At 38.2% G+C, this 20,093-nt stretch overlaps 1 protein-coding gene across 16 annotated transcripts in view; it reads left to right on the top strand.

The window, feature by feature from the left end:
* The window catches only part of WASHC2A (WASH complex subunit 2A), a 55,381-nt gene that overhangs the window by 3,022 nt on the left and 32,266 nt on the right, over positions 1–20,093 (top strand). For 7 of the 16 annotated variants that reach the window (XM_077878568.1, XM_077878574.1, XM_077878572.1 and 4 more), the window contains exons 4-17: positions 2,931–2,993; positions 5,331–5,504; positions 8,138–8,231; positions 9,017–9,075; positions 10,180–10,227; positions 12,344–12,454; positions 13,015–13,102; positions 13,624–13,695; positions 14,396–14,514; positions 14,957–15,017; positions 16,246–16,305; positions 16,683–16,880; positions 18,784–18,891; positions 19,662–19,783. In XM_077878568.1, the coding sequence (XP_077734694.1) occupies positions 2,931–2,993; positions 5,331–5,504; positions 8,138–8,231; positions 9,017–9,075; positions 10,180–10,227; positions 12,344–12,454; positions 13,015–13,102; positions 13,624–13,695; positions 14,396–14,514; positions 14,957–15,017; positions 16,246–16,305; positions 16,683–16,880; positions 18,784–18,891; positions 19,662–19,783 (1,377 nt within the window). The remainder of the gene's footprint in view (positions 1–2,930; positions 2,994–5,330; positions 5,505–8,137; positions 8,232–9,016; positions 9,076–10,179; positions 10,228–12,343; positions 12,455–13,014; positions 13,103–13,623; positions 13,696–14,395; positions 14,515–14,956; positions 15,018–16,245; positions 16,306–16,682; positions 16,881–18,783; positions 18,892–19,661; positions 19,784–20,093) is intronic. The other 9 variants (XM_077878577.1, XM_077878576.1, XM_077878575.1 and 6 more) reach the window with 6 other exon arrangements.

Here is a 20,093-nt window from a genome sequence, read left to right as displayed (position 1 = left end):
TGGCTTGAATGATGGTGCCATTTAGTTTCATGATAGATTATTGGAAAGGTATCCAAAGTCATATGGGTTTCTTGGTTTTAGTAATTAACTTCAGAAACAATCCCCAAGTTGAAAAATGTATTATAGACTTAGTGAAACTAAAGAGCAATCAGGACTTTCTGGGGCAAGAGAAATCAGTACCTTTAGTAAAGGCTCAAGAGGGGACTCTGAAGGAGGAGAAATACTAATTAACAGTGGCCTGTGCCTCAGTGTGTCCTCAGAAGGGAACAGAATTCTTAAAGTTTCATGAATCTATTAATTTAGGAAGTTTTGTCCTGAAACATTAAGTGACCTAGAAATGATTTATTTTTTTTTCTAAAGTTTATTTTTTTAGTATCTCTACCCCCAGAGTGGAGCTTGAACTCATGACCCCAAGGTTGAGTTGCATGCACTTCTGACTGAGCCAGCCAGGCACCCCAGAAATGACTTTCATAGCATTTCTCGTGATTGTAATTTCACATTTACTAACATGATTTGATGTGCCAAACTACTAAATCAAGTCCTACATTTTTTTCTAAATATCGTATTCCTTGGGCCCAGCACACTCCTGGTTTGTAGGATCCTAGTGAATATTTGCATGAATAAACAAGAGAACACATAAATGAAAGGGATCAGAGCTGTGTATAATCTGTTAAGAGGTCCTCAGCCTCTGGTCCCTTTTCTCTACCTCATTTCTTTCCTTGTTTCCTCACGTGAAGAAAATATCCTTTGAGGGAAAATACTAAAGATATTTGACAATTCTAGGAATGGCTACCTGATTTTAAAATTATCAAAAAACACATGAAGCTGTGAGGTTAGCCTGGTAAGAGTGAAGGTAGTTAGCATTGGTTATCTGGTGTGTGCTGAGTACTTGAGATACAGAATTCTCATCACTCAAAAGATATATGGGTTTTATGTATTTGCTGAATGGTTTCATAGAGGTCATGTTTGGCTTCTCAGGCATAGTCTGCTGATACCTTATGATGTGGGTTTTTTTGTTTTTGTTAAGATTTTATTTATTTGAGTGAGGTAATTTTTAATGTCAAGCAGGAGAAAAAGTAGGATGTTGGTGCTTTTCAGACTTGAGTGTGAAGCTCAACCTTTTAGGTTAAATGATCTTAGTATTTAAAATCTGAAGTGACCTTGGTAGCTGCCATGCCTGAAAGCCTTAATTTTAAGATTTATTTACTTTTCTGTTCCTGTCTTTGAAAATTACCCTCCAAGTTTCTGATCTTTATAGAATTTTTCTTTAAGATATTATTTATTTGAGAGAGCAAGAACATGAGCAGGGGGGAGGATCAGAGAGAGAGGGAGAAGCAGACACCCCACTGAGCAAGGAGCCTGATACAGGGCTGGATCCTAGTACTCTGAGATCACAACCTGAGCTGAACGCAGATGCTTAACTGAGCCATGCAGGTGCCCCAGAACAATTATTTTTTAAAATTATGGAAGAAGAGGAAGTATCTGAAATTTCAGATAGTAGAGAGTGCCTTTCAGCATTCTGGTATATGTATTCTAAGTCCATTTCTCATGCAGACCTTGGCCTTTAAGCTTTTTCTTTCTTGTTGTAAAGATAACGAACACTTGTTGAAGAGATCAACATAGATAAACGATATTGAGGTGTAAAAATATTAAAGCCACAAAAAATTAACTATAACTCTACCTCCCCAAATTAACTAGGCATTGAACACTTTGCCACATTTCTTTCTAGTCTTTTTTTAACTTTAACTTTTTCTGCATGTATATATTTGCATGCTGTATTTTTCTTAGTAGTAGTTTATTATTTTATAAGTCCTTTAACAATATTTCAATATAAAACTTCTTAATGAAGTCTTTTAACTGTCTAGAAAAGAACGGATAATAACCACAAGTGCTAATATGTACCACTCTGCATTAACAGACTAGTATTTTTCCATATTTGCTTCAAAGCCATCAACTTCCCATTTACTTTAACTCTAAATGTTTTGGGTAAAGGCCTCGTTGTATATCTACATTTTTATTCTTATCTGGAGAGTATATACTTGCATGAATGTGTATGAGTGTTTATATGTGTGGTGTGAGATAGGAATGTTACTTTTTTTTCCTCACATGGTAAGCTTTATTGTAAGTTCTTTTCCTCACTTCTGTATGAAAGTATGTATATATACATTTGTGATTTTGTGAAAATAAAATTAGGTTTACAGGAATTATGGATCATTTTCTTGCATTTGTATTTTATTTTGATTACCTATATGCCAGTATCCCAATCTTAAATACTGCAAATTTCTAATAAGTCTTACCAGACTATGTTTTCATGTCTTCTTTTTAATAATTAAATAGTTAAAAAGTAAAAGGCATCACGACGAGTTATTGGAGCCAAAGCTCTGTTTTGGAACAGAGATGCCTGCCTGCCTATGCTGTACAGGTCAGTCAGATGCCTGGCCTTCTGGCAAATCTTTGGTGGGCTTGGCTTACCTGCTTTCACATAAATGAGATAATAAAAGTTTATCAACTGTTTGGTAATGAAAAGGACTTCTACCATTTCCATTGCTTACAATGTTAAAGCTCTTGTTACCTAGTAGGTAAGTTCTTCCAGTTGACATATTCAGTACTTGTAGCATTGCCCTGCCAGCATCAAGTATTAGGTTAAACCAAAGGTCTGAAAATGGTATTTTAATTGTTTTTGTAATTCTTTGGTCAACAGTGAGATTGAACTTTTTTTCACATTTCCTAGTCATTTCTATCTTTTTAAATTTAAGTTTAAATTTAAACTTAACTACTGCTTTTTGCTTTTAGTTCTCAACCAATGACCTCAACCATTTTTTGAATAATCATTTCTTCTCTTTTTAAAAATTATGTGTTGAATTTGTATATTACAGTGTATTCCGAATGATATTTTGACCATTTAAAAATGAATTTGCTTCCATATGTAGCGTGTATATGATGAAGAGGTGGAGGAGCCGGTGCTCAAAGCTGAGACAGAAAAAGCAGAACAGGTACTTGCATTAAATTACTCTTCTGTTGAGTGTTGACTTAGAGAAGGAAGGTGGTGGAAGTTTGTAATGTGGCTGGTGGGGGCTTGTGAGCAGGAAGATGGTTACTGGGGGAAATAGGAAAGACTGCTTCTGATAGTCCAAGAATCGAACTCTTTGGTTTGTTTCTGAAATGTAGTATAGTAAGAAATATATAAAGTTTTTGAATTCTGGCTTCAGAGTAGAGTACTGGAGAATTTCTGTAAAAGGCCAGATAGTCAATGTTTTAGGTTTGGTTGCTGGCTACATTGATCTCTGTCTCTTTTTCCTTCTTTTTGCTCTTTCTCCTCCTTCCCTTTATCCCCTTAAAAAATGTAAAAACCATTCTTACCTTGAGGGTTATGCAAAAGCTGGTCACAGACTGGGCTGTAAGTGTGAGTTCTTTGAACTTTCCCTATTCTTTCATGACAGCTTTGATTCCCGCCAGTTGGAAATTACAGTCCGCACACATTTGAGTGCCTCCTGCAGGTCACAGGATGTTAGTACAGAGGACATGAAATGTGCAGTCAGCACTTACTGACTCTACTAAGATTGCAGGGAGCTGGTGACTTAAAGACTTTACCCTCAGGAGCTTATGGTCTTGGTTTGCCAGTAGAGCATAACATGTCAGAACTGCTAATTGTTCTGGAAGTTCAGATGAGAAGAGCTGAGTGATGTAAGCAGGGAACACCTCCAAGGGTAAGATGTTAAGTGAAGAAAGAAGGGCCAGATTTTAAGGCCATTTCAGTGGGAGAGAATGCCAGCCCCTGAGGTTTAATGTTGGGGGATGTGCCTGGTATCTTATAGACTATGTTAGTGGAAGATACTTGTGGCTAGGCAGGAAGAACGGAAAGAGAATGAGAAGTGGGTGCTGGAGGGCTTCATAAGCAAGGCTAAGGAGTCTAGGGGTAGTAGTTTCTATCTTTTTACCCTTCTGTGGCTTCACGTGTTCTAGATGCATAAACATTCTTCCATGTTGTCACATCATGGGGCGAAGCATAGATAAGACATTTTGGACTTACCTTCTGGCAGAAGTTGTACCCTTTTTCTCCCACTCAGGGAAGCACTGGAATATAAGTTTATAATGGGAGGAGCCTTGGCTCAGCTCTAACTTACTGAGAAAATATAAATCACTTGCAAATTTGGTACTTTATCAGTAGCTGTTGCTTAGATGAAACTGTTAGGATATTAGAAACCAGCTCCAGTTCTACCTATTCCCAGCTAAAAAAAAAAAAAAAAAAAAAAGTTATTTTTAATGATCCTCAAAAGATTTGCCAGCAGTATATGGTTACACCACATCAGGGTTCAATTTTAAGTGATGAGTGTGAGGTGAACTATTTTTTTCAAAAGCTACTATGTATTTATTATTTGTTTCGCAAACATATTTTCATACACCTAGTGCATATTAACTATTTGACTAGAACCAAGCATTCCAGCTTGGAAAAAAGATGCAGCCAGAACAAAAAATCCACATTAGAAAGACATCCATACTTAAGGTAAAAGTATAAGACACTCATAGGGCTTTTCCTTTGACCCTCACAATAGCACTGTGTGATTTAGTTCTTTATATAATTATGTATTGGCTTCTAGAATATTTCTGAAGAGGGGAAATGACACTACGTTTTTTTTTTCAATATTTCTCACAACTGATGACACAGTTGAATGAGTGAGGGGACTGTCATTGAGAGCTGCTGTTGTAGGAAATGGAGGCCTGTGGAGTATTTTCAGCAGGTTGGTGATAAGTACAGACTTGGGGGGCATTGTTCTAAGATGATGTACAGGATAAGTCATAATGGAACTGACCCTCTCTTGGTTTGAAACAAATGTATAAAATACCCATAATTACTAGGCTTTTGTTTTTGTATTTTAACTAATTGAAAAATGACATCTCTGGCTGGAGTATTTCTTCTAAGTCTTAACTTCTGAAATTGTCCAAGGACCCATTAACCAAGGTTTAGTGGTATCCAGTCATGATGAACTTGAAAGTCTAAGCCCTTCATTCTTCCAGTGGCAGGGAAGTGAAGTGCTGCTTGAGGGCTTGTGATTGTGGACAGGGGATTTTTACATAGGTTATCTGGCTGAACCATTATACCATAATTGTACTTTTGTTTTCTATAAATGGTGAACTGGGAACTCTGGGACCTTAGGTAGTTTGATCCACATCTGGAATGTGACCAACCTGAAGTTCAAAACTTACTCCAAAGTCTGTTGAGCAGTCAGCAGAATCTGACTTTTGTTAACATTTTTAATTGATTTCTTTTTGTTTTATTAGGGTGGTATCAATACTTTGGACATCCATACTGAATGTCATTTTCTCTGTAGGAGAAGACCCGGGAACAGAAAGAAGTAGATCTGATTCCTAAAGTTCAGGAGGCTGTGAACTATGGTTTACAAGTACTAGACAGTGCATTTGAGCAACTAGATATAAAAGCAGGAAACTCAGACTCCGAAGAAGAAGATGCCAATGAACGAGTGGAACTGATCCTTGAACCAAAGGTAAAGACAGTTCATATATTTATTGTTAGACTTGTTGTGTTTGGGGTACTTTACTTGGGCACAAAATTAGTAAGACATGGGCTTTACTTTTAGAAAGTGAGCATGGCACTTAACAATCTCATATTGACTCTGTTGGAAAGACTTGCTTTACCTGAACATTGGTAGAAGGCAGCACACCAAGGTAGGTAGGGGAGCACAAAGGTACAGGGCATGGTTCCTACTCTCACAGCGCTTATTACAGCATTACTAGCTGGTGGGAGAGAGGAGAAGTTCATATGAGTCCCCATCATAAGTGCTCTGAGAGAGAACTGACTTTTACCCAGGGCAATGAGGGTACAGATGTGACTTGAATTGGGTTCCGAAGTATGAGGAGGCTTGTGTGAGAGAGATTGTTGGGAACCTGAAGTTCTGTAGTTTATGTTAAGGGAGACTGCAGAAGTGTTGAAAGAATTTAAAAAAAAAAAAAAGTGTTGAAAGACATTTGGGTTGATTTCAGGTTTTGGCTGGGATGAGTAAGGCTGTTAGGAGTGTTCATGAATTAGACTATAAGCCTCAGAAGTAGTTATTGCTTTACTATTACTTTCTCTCAGATCTGCAGAGGAGACGTTTGGGGCAGCACAGCCACGCAGAAGTAAGCAACAAAAGGTTGCTGTATTGATTTTGAGAAAGAGTCCTTGTGACACGCAAGTGCTTTTTATGAATTGAAACATGCCACAGAGCTGAGCTCTTCTGGTCATTCGTTTTGCTGCACACTTCTTCCAGTTTGACCTTCCAGTGTTGTACCATGTTGGGGCTCCTCCTTTTGCACTGGTACACTTGTTAGCCTGCCTTCCCCCGTAGGGATTTGCAGTCGGCAGTGGATCCCAGGCAAGTATATTGCCTGGCCCACACTTGTTAGTTGGAGGTCCTACACTGCTTTCTCTTCTACTGGAGGATGTGGGAATACTTTCTAAATCCTGATTAGCCCCATTCACTCTTTCTTTTGTTTGCACTGAATTGGTTGCTTTGTATCTTTTTTTTTTTTTTTTTTTAAGTTAAACAAGTAAGTTTATGTAATCTCTACACTCAACATCGAACTCAAATTCACAACCTTGAGATCAAGAGTTGCACATTCTACTGACTAAACCTGCCAGGCATCTGGGTTGCTGTGGTCTTTAACTTTTTATTTTCTTCCTTTCTTTCTTTCTTTCTTTCTTTCTTTCTTTCTTTCTTTCTTTCTTTCTTTCTTTCTTCTTTCTTTTTTTTTTTTTTTAAGATTTTGTTCTTTTATTTGAGAGAGAGAGCAAGCAGAGTAAACAAGAACATGAGTAGGGAAGGGAGGGGCAGAGAGAGATGAGGAATCAGACTCCCTGCTGAGCAGGGAGCCCAGTGCCCTGGCTCAAGCCTGGGACGATGGGATCATGACCTGAGCTGACAGCAGATAGATAGATGCTTAACCGGCTGAACCACCCAGGCACCCTTGTGGTGTCTTTAACCTTTACATTAACCTTCTCAAATTCTCTCTTGTGTTAAGCATCAGAATTATTTTCTCCTGCACCTCTAGGGTCTTTCCAATACAGAAAAGAGATTATGGCCAAACATCCTACCTTGCAAAGGACAAATCTGCTTTTACTGTGGATATAGGAAGTTGTCCTGGGGTGGAGTGCTTTCTTGAACTTAAATTTTTAATACATGTGTGTTGAGTGGGACTCAGAAGTAGAGGACTGGGATGGAAGGATGTCCAGTAGGTATTCTCTTATATATGGTGTCCTTTTTTCCATTTTGTTATTTTATAATCTTAGTCTTATTTTACCAACTTCATTTTTCTAAATTATCCAGTGGGTGCTGCTGGGGGATATTATTATTTTCTTCTATGGGTCATTTTTTTCTCCCAGACAAGTTCTCATCAGTCTTTTGGATGTGTATCTTTGGTTCATTATGTTGACTATAGATACTTCCATCATTGCCCTCTGTTTCTTCTCATCTAGCCCTTGCTTTGGGTGCCCTGCCCAGCCTTCTCATTGCTCCAATGCAGTGTGAGGGAATCCCCTGTTGGTTCCCTCCTGTTCTCACACCCGAACCTGGACACACCCACCTGCCTCCCAGAGTCCTACAAAACCATTTGAGTTATTTCCTCAGTGTGTTTCTTTCAAAATTTTAGAACTATTATTGATGATTCTCAAAGTAGATTCTCAGCTTGAGCAGCTGATTTTTGCTTACCAGTGCTGCTTTTTGGGGAGGAAGGCAGGGCTAGGACTCATCAAAGCTAGCCAGAACTTCAGTTTCTTACCTTGGCCCTCCTTTTGAACATGTTACTGTGAAGTTGTGATCCTTATTTGGTTACTTCTGGTAAACTTTGTGCATGCCTTTGCCATTTTTAGTATATGTAGGCATATACATGGGAAGGAAGATTGGGAAGGAAGATTGTGTGATTTAGTTTTTCTTTGCTATTTTTTACATAGGATTTGACTTTTTAAAAAGTCAGTGATTTTATTATTATTATTTTTTTGTACTTTGAATCCTGCTGTGTTTGTTATTGTCCACTCTCATTATGTAACTTGTTTGGGGTAGTCAGATGGAACAAGATGTCAAATGGAAAACTTATTTTTCAGCTTGAATATTTAATAATGGCTGTTATCTTTCATTATTTACAGGATCTATACATTGATCGTCCTTTACCTTATTTAATTGGGTCAAAGCTATTCATGGAGCAGGAAGATGTAGGTCTCGGAGAGCTGTCTAGTGAAGGTATTCTTTTGTGCCAAATATTTTTGTTACTTTTAATGTTTATATCTTTTTATTTTTAAATAAATTCAAACTTTACCTTAATGTTATCAGAGTGGTACAAAGAAAGAACTCCTCTATACCCTTTGCTCTGGTTTACTGGTTGTTAATATTCTATCACATTTGTTTGATTTTTTTTCTCCCTGTATACACATATTTTTTTTCTGAATCTGTTTGAGAGAAGCAGACATGCCTTATTACTCCAAAATATTTGTTTGTGTTTTCTAAGATCAAGGACAGTCTCATATGTAGCTACAATATGTTATCAAAGTAAGGAAATTATACTGGACGTAATTCTATTAGCTAATCCTCTGTCATATTTCAGATTTTGCCAGTTGTCCCAGTTATGTCCTTTATAGGTTCTTTTTCCCTCTGGTCTAGGCTCCAGTTCGGGATTACTCACTACATTTAGTTGTCAAATCTCTGGTCTTCTTTTAGTCTGATATAATTTCTCAGGCTTTCTTTGCGTTTCACAGCTTTAACATTTTTGAAGAGTATAGGCCAGTTTTTTCCCTTGGTAATTAACTTTTTTTGTAGTTAGTAAGTATCTTGTGGGGAGATCCTATAAGGCTATGTAAATCTTGTATTCCTCACTATAGTGAAGATACTTTTAGTTCTAATTAATGTATATAGATAATTTTATCAAAATCTCTGTGATGCTGGTATATGGTGGTTTGTGATTTTGAGAAGGAACTAAGGATGTTTTATTATGAATGTTGGCAATAATGCTTTATTTTTCTTCTAACCAGAGGGGTCAGTAGGCAGTGACCGTGGCAGTATTGCAGACAGTGAAGAGAATGAAGAAGGGGTAAGAGCTGTTTGTATCTCCAGGTCGTGGTGGGCAGGAACCTGAGGGTGTATTTAACAGACTAAGTAAATATTTGTGAATTAGCACTATCTTTTTACACATTTTTTTTTTAAAGATTTTATTTATCCATTCATGAGAGACACACACAGAGAGAAAGAGAGACGCAGAGATATAGGCAGAGGGAGAAGCAGACTCTATGCAGGGAGCCTGATGTGGGACCCGATCCTGGGTCTCCAGGATCAGACCCTGGGCTGAAGGCGGCACTAAACCTCTGAGCCACCTGGGCTGCCCTTTTCACAAATTTTTTAACAGTGTTACTAGTCATAGTCTTAGTTTTTTTTTCCTTTTTTTTTTTTAAGGTATTATTTATTTATTCAGGAGAGACACAGAGAAAGAGGCAAAGACATAAGCAGAGGGAGAGAAACGGGCTCCCCAAGAGGAGCCCGATTTGGGACTCGATCCCAGGACCCAGGGATCATGCCCTGAGCCAAAGGCAGACACACTCAACCACTGAGCCACCCGGGCGTTCCAGCCTGAGGTTTTTTTCCTGTGGGATTGAGTTTTCTTTTTGTCTTATGTACAAAAACAAGGAAAACTGCTTTAATCCCTTTTACGCTTCCCCGATCTCCTACCTTCCCACCAAGACTTCCTCTTACCAATATATTCTGAGGGGAGCAGCTTAGATGTTTTGGTAGAGTCTGCCTGCAATTCAGTCTTTGAGTAAGTTCTGTCTTAGAATAATTTGGGGGAAAAAGTCCATACTAAGAGAGTGGAGTTCAAGATGTAAAATCACACAAACCAACTTTTGATAATTAAATGTGCAACTCTTAACTTTAAATTCAGAAGTTAGCAATGATAGTGCAGATAGGTATGAGCAAATTATTAGAGTTGTCTAAATTAACCACAAAAATTACATGTTAGCATGAACAACTTTTGGTGATACTGCCAACTGTCCACCTTATCTGCATCTTGACACTCCAGGTAACCAGTAGTCAATACAAAGAGTCTGAGTATAGATGTGCCCCAAGAGACTTAGACCTGAAATCATTTTTGTGCTTGTGAGTAAATCCTGTTTTAACAACAAAGCCTTTTTTTCCCCTAAAGGAGTCGGATGAAGATTTTGCTAATCATAGTGACAATGATCAAAACCGGGTGAGTCTTATGTACTAAAGTGACTTTGCTTTTAAATTTTAATTGAAGTATAGCATATATACTAAATATATGCAAAAATTACTTTTGAGAGGTGCTGGCCTGGGGGATGAGTGAAATAGATAAAGTGGATTGCACTAAGTAACATAGAATTGTTGAATTAGTATATTGTATACCTGAAACTAGTATAATACTGTATGTTAGTTATATTGGAATTAAGAAAATAAAAGTTATATAAAAATTATTTTAGAATGACTTATGAGAAAATAAGGATTTACTCATTTTTATAGCTAATTTTCCTTCAATCATTACATGTTTTTAAGTTAACTGACTTGGTTTTTTGTATGTTTGTTTTTCCAGTTTTGCTTTATATTTTATCTTAATTTTTCTTAGAAAACAAAGAAGTGAAAAACAAAATTGGGAAACAGAGCATCTAAATGAAGGCCTTGTTACTCAAGCTGAACTATTTCACATAAATCCCCCTCCCCTATTTTAAAATTTGAGACAATATAGCAGTAGGGTTAACTGACAGAGAGGTTCGCTCAAAAGGTACAAATCTAATTCTACTGTCTTAGTATAGCAGTCTTAATTTTTGTATACCTTTCTAAGGATGTATTCTTTTCCTAATATACATAGTATATTTTCTGCTCTTTTATGTTAACAGATTATTTTAAAAATTATTTTGAATCGTGTTAGTAATACACTTTGGGCACTCTGTATTTTAAGCATAGTGATACAATGATACTTTCATAGTCTCTAAATTTATATGGGAAATAGTTTATTTCCAGAATTTTGTTTTTGAGATAATGCTGCATTTAATATTTCCATGCACAAAACTCCTTTGCTTATGTGAGCTATTTCTTTAGGAATGAGATGGTGTAGAGTTAGAGCAAAGGCTCTTGATATTATGGTCTCATTACAGATCATGCCTGATGATATTCTTATAATCTTATTGGCATTAGAATTATGATTTTTGCTACCATAATATATACAGTGGTATATTGAGATAGTCCCATTTTGCATTTCAGTTTCCTAATTGGGAAATCTTTTTTTCACAAAAATTTTCAACTGCCAAATGAAGGATTTAAGTACTTTGTGGTTGGTCCTTGAATTTTCCCAGTTGTATTCACAGAGGCAATTTAATAATCAGTCTTTAGAGGATATATATTTCTATGGAACTTACTAGTAAGATTAATAAATTCAGACTTTTAAATCATACAATACAGTGATTAAAAGCATTGGCCTAACCATTTATTTGTATTGTTAAAGAGCCTCAGGGTTCTAAAGATTAAAGTAGCTAATAAAGTGCTTTTAGCATAGTGCCTCGCATGGTTTATATAAATGATATCTACCAGTAGCCCCTTTTATAAAAATTAGAATTTCATAGATAAAGCTTAGTTTGAGTCCTCCACCCCTCATTATCCCACACTCTTTCAGAGGTAATTGGTGTTGTGATCTGGGAGTGTAAGTACTTTTTTTTGCCTTTTTTTTTTTTTTTTTTTTTTATTTATTTATGATAGTCACAGAGAGAGAGAGAGAGAGAGGCAGAGACACAGGCAGAGGGAGAAGCAGGCTCCATGCACCGGGAGCCCGATGTGGGATTCGATCCGGGGTCTCCAGGATCGCGCCCTGGGCCAAAGGCAGGCGCCAAACCGCTGCGCCACCCAGGGATCCCTTTTTTTTGCTTTTTCAAATATCTTTGTGTCCCTAGAAATGAAGTAGGTGTTTGGGTGGGGGTAGGCAAGGTATCATACTGGGTTTCTCATTCAGCATTTTTTTCACTTGATACCTTGGACAGCCTCTGCAATTGTTATAGCTTATTCCTTTTAATTATTAGTATTATCAAGATAAGGCTGTACTTATTTATCATTTTTCCAGTGATGGACGTCTTACATAAATCAGTGTCTGCTATTCTGTGCATAGTACTTGCACTGGAAGGAAATCTTGTATGTTATTTGTTCTAGCACATTTATTGCTTTAGGACTTTCCCTGCATCACCATCGTCATCCTCCCTGTTTGACAAGCTATCTCCATTTTGCCTAAAGTCTAAGTGGCAGTATCACTTTTTCAGCTTGTTGACCTTACTTCCTAGTTCTAATCTCAAGGTTTATATTCTTAGCCTACTGCACAAATGAGTGATGAAGAAGAGGATGATGATGGTTGTGACATTTTTGCTGATTCTGAGAAGGAGGAGGAAGATATTGAGGACACTGAAGAAAATACTAGACCTGTAAGAAAGACTACAGTGACTCTCTTGACAAAGTTTTAGAAATGGCACCAAGAACTCATTACTTTGATTGTCATTTATATTTGTAACCATCTCATTTTGCATCATATTTGTACATTTACACTTTTGAAAGTAATGGTTGAGCATCACTAGTTGCCTTACAAATACCACTTTCTCTTGTTCCAGTCAGAGCATTCAAAATCTATTCATTTCCAAAGTTTTAAGACTTTAATATTCCTCTCCTTTTCCCACACTCAGTGCCTCATGGTGGTTTTCTTATTTGGATTTTTCAGGATTAAAGTGAAGTATTTTTTTTTTTTTTTTTTTAAAGTGAAGTATTTAAACAAAATAAGCAAATAAGGAACTTATTCCCTTCTCCCTATGAAGGGAGTCCTGTTTCTCAAGTGGTCTGTATATAGGGTGCATATGTTTAAGTTCATTTAGTTAAATTTTTAATCAGTTCAGTTCTTTACCTTTGGTTACGTAATTTTGTCGGGTATCAAAAGTAAACTGTGCCAGTTTGTCATAAAAAAAGTGATACTTTTGATCTTTTCTGCTCATAGAAAAAAAGTAGACCTACATCATTTGCTGATGAGCTGGCAGCTCGAATCAAAGGGGAAGCTACAAGCCAGGTGGAAGAGGAGCGAACAAGTAAGCATTGAGATGAATTAACAGGGTTGGGGGGAAGTGCAGGACCCTCTGCTGGGCTTCACTGAGAGCATATTTCCCTGTTAATTTCACTAAGGCATTGAGAGGCTTTTTTTTTTTTTTTTTTTTTTGGTTTATAGACTCTTTATTAATTGAATATTGTGGAACCCCCAAGAAAAATTCACATCTGTATAATAGTTTATACGCAGTTTCAGAGGATTCCCCAGAGAATCACAGGCCTCAGATTAGAAATCTCTTGATTAATATTTACTCCTATATTGTGACTAAACACAAATGTATTGTATAGTATATTCTAGTGATTTAACAGGATGGAATAATTCTTTCAGTTTGAGTGAGGTACTGAGTGAAGTACTAAGGTAGGGCTGAGACCCAAAGTTGAATGTCTTGCTCTTAGCTTAGAAGCCTCAAGGATGACAGTCATAAGGGTAAAAATGAAAAGTCAGTATATAAATACTGTGTAACATAGACTGTGTATGGTGAAAAATTGTAAAATACTCTTCAAGCCTTGTCCCCAGGAGAAGCAAAACCTTGGAAGACATTGAAGGAGAAGAAGGAAAGGAGAACTCCCTCAGATGGTAGGCCTTTCCCCTCAATTCTGTTATTTTAAGATGCTCTTGGTTCAGGAGTAGCATTTTCGTAATTCACAGAACTCCACTTTAAACGCTGACAAATGGGGTCTGTCTCTATTCTTATTTCCAAAGCATTTAAAAATGGAATGCTGAGATGCTGGGAGAAGAGTTGGGTGTGCAATCACAATGCTGTAAAGATTTGAATTATTAAGTTTTATAAGTGATCATTTGTAGAATTCTCTAGAGGTATACAAACTAGGGACTCTAGCATTTATTTTCAATAAAGAATATATCAGACCCTTTCATATTTAACAGTATCATCCATTATATTCCTACTTGTGACTGTGTCAATTTCCAGATCTTTTTCAGTCTGTTCTTCCTTCCCCCAAATTCTTGATGGGATAGGTCTTAAAGGTAATTGAGAAGAAACAAATCTAGATGAGAGGGATCGCCTAGAAAATCCACCTTGCTTCAGACATACACAGAGTTAATGGTGGGATCCCAGAGAGCCTTTTAAGGGATTCAGTGGACAGTTTAATGAATTTTATTTGAAATTCCTCAGACTGTCGGCACTCAAGTATTCCTTATATATAGTTAGATACTCTCCATGCCGGTCTTGGATATGTTGTAAAGGCTAACTCTAGAAATTTGATTTTTAAGCTCCTCTTTAACTCTCCCTACAAAACATTCCCTTTCTGTTTGTTAGATGAAGAGGACAACTTATTTGCACCCCCCAAGCTGACAGATGAAGATTTCTCCCCATTTGGCTCTCGAGGTGGCTTGTTCAGTGGAGGAAAAGGACTTTTTGATGATGAGGATGAGGAGGTGAGTTCTGTGGTAGTTAGTGAAACTCTCTATAGTTGTGTCATGGGCCCACAGTTAGTAGGGAAAAATGGCTTCTTACTTGCAAGTTGCTTCTACTTTCTCATATTTTGGGAGATTTTGAAGTAAGAATCACAAAATGAGAAAATACTGTATCCTGATGCCCTTTGTTAGGTGGAGAGAGGATGTGAGTAATTTACAGTGAATAATTTGGTCAGGCAGTCATTTCTTACCTTACCTGTTGTCTTCTTCCATGTTGGTATTTAATAGACCTAAACTATTTAAGGGTCTGGTTTTGCCATAGTTTTCACTTTGGAACTAACTTTTTGGCAGAAAAATAAATCTGTATTTTTAAACTTATAAGGTACTTTTTTTAGAAATTATCAAATGCAGCTACATTTTCCTCTGCTTTTTTGAAATGTCATGTCCTGTACTTTATTACAAGCAGAGTGACCTCTTCACAGAAGCCCCTCAAGATCGGGAAGCCCAAACCTCAGTTACTGCAGGTAAGTTTGAGACTGACTCCTCTTGTTCCTGAACACATTTCCGAAACTGTTTACTTCTCAGTAGGAGATGGAAGCCCTAACGTTGTCTCCACACACCTTGCTTTTTTGTTAGGCAGGAAGCTGTTTAGCTCACCTTGATCTAGTTAAGAGCAGCTCATTTTTCACTCATTTTTCACTCATTCACGGCTTGGAAAAGGCAAAAGTACCATTGTAAACCTACATCTCAGCTTTGTCGCTTTCTTAGGTTATAGGAACAGGAATAGTACTCTGTAGCTGTGTTGAGAATATTTTAATTTAATCATGTTTAATTCAAAGAAACACTTGTAGAATTCTGCATTTAAATTGGAGGTCAGTAATTCCATAGTCTGGTGTGTGTGCATCAGAATCATATGTGGAGTACACACAAAAAAGAAAAAAAAAATCTTAACAAATTATATTCCATGAGGTGTCTGGTAGCTCTTGAGAATTGGGGATTAGTTATTTGAAGTGAGTGGTGTCCATGAGCCATCAGTTATCAGAACTCGGCTTGCAGTGATATTGGCTGGCTTGCTGCCCTGCTGTCTCCACTCTCTTGCTTTTTGGTAGTAGCGGATGCTGGTTTCCCTCCTTAACTATGACTCTTCATTTTTGTTGTCATCGATAATCTCACTTTTTTTTTTGCTCTTCTTTACTACTTGTTTGTTCTCCAATTGGAATACATAGAGCCAGAACTGTTACGGAGCCCTGCTTGCTCTGCCTCTGGTTTTACTTTTGTGCTTTACCCCTTCCTTGGCCTCTTCAGTCAACCCCACTGTTGTTTGACCAGACCCAGAGTCATCGGCCATCGGAACTGCAGCTTAGATTATATTAGTACCAAGAAAAAACTGCTATGGGTAGAGAAGACTGAGTTAAAGCTAAGGCGTTTTAAAATGGCTCTTTTAGGAAAAATATGTTGCTTTTTAAAAAAAAACCTTATTTGTTGATTTGAGAGAGAGAAAGCACAAGCAGTGGGAGGAGGAAGAAGGAGAGGGAGGAGCAGGATTCCTGCTGAGCAGGAAGCCTAGTGTGGGACTGGATCCCAGGACCTGGGGATCATAACCTGAGCTGAAGATGGATGCTTGACTGACTGAGCCACCCAGGCGCCCTGGAAAAATTAGTTTTAAAAGGTTTCCAAGTAGCTCTGTATTGTGTTATACATATTTCAGTAAGGTCATTTTTTTCTGATATGGTTATTCTTTCTCATTTTTAGTGTCTTCATCCTCCAAACCTGGAAAGAAAATCCCAGCAGGAGCTGTTTCTTTGTTTTTAGGTATCATGACTTAGGGTTTGTTTTTTAAAGACCAAATAAGTACTGTTTTGTCATTTTTTTCAGTTGTCATCTAAGTGCTGGCTGGAGAGTAGGAGGAGCTTCAAAGGGCAAGAATAGCTCATTTACTGCTGTTAACTCATATTCTCTTAGAAATCAATGGCTGTGGACTTCTTTGTCTTCCTTCCTTCCTTCCTTATGGGATGTTCTATAGCAGTGAAGGATGGAGATTATTGGGTCCTGTTAATGTGTTCTGTGGATGAACTGAAACTAAATGTTCTTGGTGGGTGGTCCTTTTTTTTTTTTTTTTTGTTCTGTAGAGTCAGGAAACCTACCCACACTGGGGCACAGCTGTGATTGTCCTGTCTGTCCACCCACAGGGGACACTGATGTGTTTGGCACCACCTCTGTTCCATCATTGAAGGAGCCCCAGAAGCCCAAGGAGCCCCAGAAGCCTGAGCAGCCCACTCTAGGGAAAAGCTCTTACCCTCCAGCACCCTCTGGCCTCTTTGATGATGATGATGATGATGATGATGATGACTTTTTTGCGGCATCTTGCAGCAAACCTTCCAAAACAGGTACCTATTTCAGCTTTTCCTGGGAATTGAGGCAGGGAGAGAATGTTGACCTGTGAAGGACATAAATTTTGTCAGGTTCTGTCTTCCAGTAACAGATCCCTCCTCAAGCATTACTGTCGAGTGTTATCTCCGCTTCAGTAGTTGTGGTGCCTTAGAGGTCTGCGGTGCCTTAGAGGTCTGTTTTCTGAACCAACCTTTCCTGCTTTGGAAACTACTAGGATTATTTGTCCTATGGAGATCTGAAATCTTCCCCTCTAATACCTGCTGAAGATTTCTGGTTGTGACCTTTGGAGTTACAGAGGAAGTTTTAATTACTTTCTTCTGGCAGAGCTTAGTAAATTATATGAGCAGAATGCCATGTTAGCTATTCAATTCCCAGCTTCTCTTCTCTCTGCCAGAAAGCCCACATAACCCTTTTTTTTTTTTATAAAGATTTTATTTATTTATTCATGAGAGACACACACACACAGAGAGGCAGAGACAGAAGGCAGAGGGAGAAGCAGGCTCCATGCAAGGAGCCCGACGTGGGACTTGATCCCAGGTCTCCGGTATCACCCCCTGGGCCTATGGCGACACTAAGCCACTGGGGCTGCCCAAGCCCCACATAACCTTGACCTTTTTTTTATATGGTGGGGATTTTTGGCCCCTTGGCTACGTGGGTACTCCCCTTTCTTCTTCTCTCAAATTTAAGCGCATATGTTCATGAAGTTACTCTTCTTAAATTAGTTGTTTGTTTATATGCAGATGACTCTAGTGGGACTCTTGTCAGGTGAGGCTTGTGATTCTGCATTTCTAACAGGCTCCGTGGTGGGCAGAGATTGCTGGTCTGTGGAAAACTTGGTGTTTTTCCACAAAAGAAGGGTAGACTACTAGGTGAACAGTTTCCAGCAACATGAGACAAGGACCCATCCTCCTAAATAGTAGATGGACCAGGATCCAGTGAGAAGCACATTCTGTGAACTTAGCGCCTCTTCCAGTGATAGATGTGGAAGTAAGGATAGAGGCAGAAACCTGAGGGAAGTTATCACCTGGGTACTTTAGAAAGTGTGTAGAAAGTGTGCAAATGTGGGTGGCTGAGCGGTTTCGCACTGCCTTTGGCCCAGGTCGTGATCCTGGTGTCCCGGGATCGAGTCCCATGTCGGGCTCCTTCTATGGAGCCTGCTTCTCCCTCTGCCTGTGTCTCTGCCTGTCTCTCTCTCTCTCTCTGTCTCTCATGAATGAGTAAATAAAATCTTTAAAAAAACAAAAACAAGAAAGTGTGCAAATGGATGCATAAAATACTCAGATCTGGGCTGACTAAAATGACAGTAAATAAAGGTGGTGGTGCCTCTCTTGGCCTGGTAGGCCTCTTACCTAGTGGGTATTGTTGAGAACTGGTATAGAATCACAAATGAGTTGACAGCTGCTGCTCTTCTGGGTCATTCACAAGTCAGTGTTCTTATTTCGTGACACACACCTCATTCTGCACAGCAGTGCATGTAGTAATGAAAGGCTGGAAACCACCTTGGTACTCATCAGTAGGGTCAATTATTGCTCTCTTGTTCAGTGGAATTTGATGAAGTGTTACAAAGAATGAGGTCTATGTTGACATGAGAAAGATTCTCTAGGTACATTGGGTGAAAAACATAAATCATAAGAAATATTATTAGAATTATATTATCATTCATAGCCTTATTTGTGAATCACCAAAGTGAGTATGGGAGTATATCCTTTGAGGTAATTAGATACATGTGTATTAAACTATTCCAAAAAAAAAAAAAACCAAAAAAAAACTATTCCATATGGCTGTCTTGTTTGGGTGGGCAGGTGGAGTTATGGGAGAGATTTCAGTATTTTTATTTATTTATTTATTTATTTATTTATTTATTTATTTATTTATTTAATTAATTTATGATAGTCACAGAGAGAGAGAGAGGCAGAGACACAGGCAGAGGGAGAGGCAGGCTCCATGCACCGGGATCCCAACGTGGGACTCGATCCCGGGCCTCCAGGATCACGCCCCGGGCCAAAGGCAGGCGCTAAACTGCTGCGCCACCCAGGAATCCCAGTATTTCCTCTTATATGCCTCTGTTGATTGACTTCTAATTTTTACTTATTACTTTTTTTTTTTTTAAGATTTTTATTTATTTATTTACGAGAGATACAGAGGCAGAAACATAGATAGAGGGAGAAGCAGGCTCCCTGTAGGGAACCTGATCTGGGATTCGATCCCAGGACCCTAGGATCACAGCCTGTGCCAAAGGCAGACACTCAATCGCTGAGCCACCCAGATGCCCCTCTTTATTACTTTTTGAAAAATATTTTATTTTTAAGTAATCTCTACACTTAACGTGGAGCTTGAACTCAAGACCCTGAGATCAAGAGTCACATGTTCTACTAACTGAGCCAGCCAGGCACCCCAGTAGTTTGACTTTTTAAAAGGAAGAGCCAACCCTCACTTCTCAGATTTCCTAGGGTGGTTGCTTCTTAAATAATCTTTTTTCTTTAGGTCTCTATTTACCTTTGATGCCAGTCCAAGCTAGTCTAAAGCACAGGACTCTGCTGCTTGGATGAGTGTGTAAGCCAGGTAGTTAATCCACTGGTCCTGTGTTTCATTTGAGCTACTCTTGTGTTCTTTGACAAATACCAATGTAGTCCACTTAATACTGCTTCATAACTAATCAAAAAATAGTATTGTTTTTCTATTCCTCAGGGGGGAAGAATTTTTAATTTATGAATTTAGTGGTGGGAGTTTTGACTTTAGTATAATTTTGTCCTGTGGTATCTTTTCTAATGACAAAGTCAAATCCACTGCCAGTATCTTTGATGATGAGGAAGGAGATCTGTTCAAAGAAAAAGCAGCTGCTTTGCCAGAAGCCACAGTGAATCAAACAGATGAAAATAAAGCAAAGGCAGAGAAAAAGGTGAGCAGGAAGGAAACAACATAGTTAAGCCTTGTTATGTATTGATTTGGGGCATCTTGTTAATTCATCTGGAACCCAGAGGAAAGTGATGATTCCTTTCAAGCATACAGCAAAGTGAAAGAAGAATACAGTAAACACCCAAATACCTGCCACCTAGATTGAGCAATTGTTGAATTTTGCCTTGCTTAGTGGTATTTACCTCCATTGATGACCTGTTCCTGAACCAGTTATTGTGTTAAGGGGTACAAAGAATGTTTTCCCAATTCTCTCGTTTATTCTGTTAGCTCACATTCTTCTAATCGGAACACAA

Source organism: Canis aureus, chromosome 29 (genome assembly GCF_053574225.1).
Source record: "Canis aureus isolate CA01 chromosome 29, VMU_Caureus_v.1.0, whole genome shotgun sequence".
NCBI lineage: Eukaryota > Metazoa > Chordata > Mammalia > Carnivora > Canidae > Canis > Canis aureus.
The sequence above is the reverse complement of the archived record's forward strand: the minus strand, read 5'-3'. Positions and strand labels throughout refer to the sequence as shown.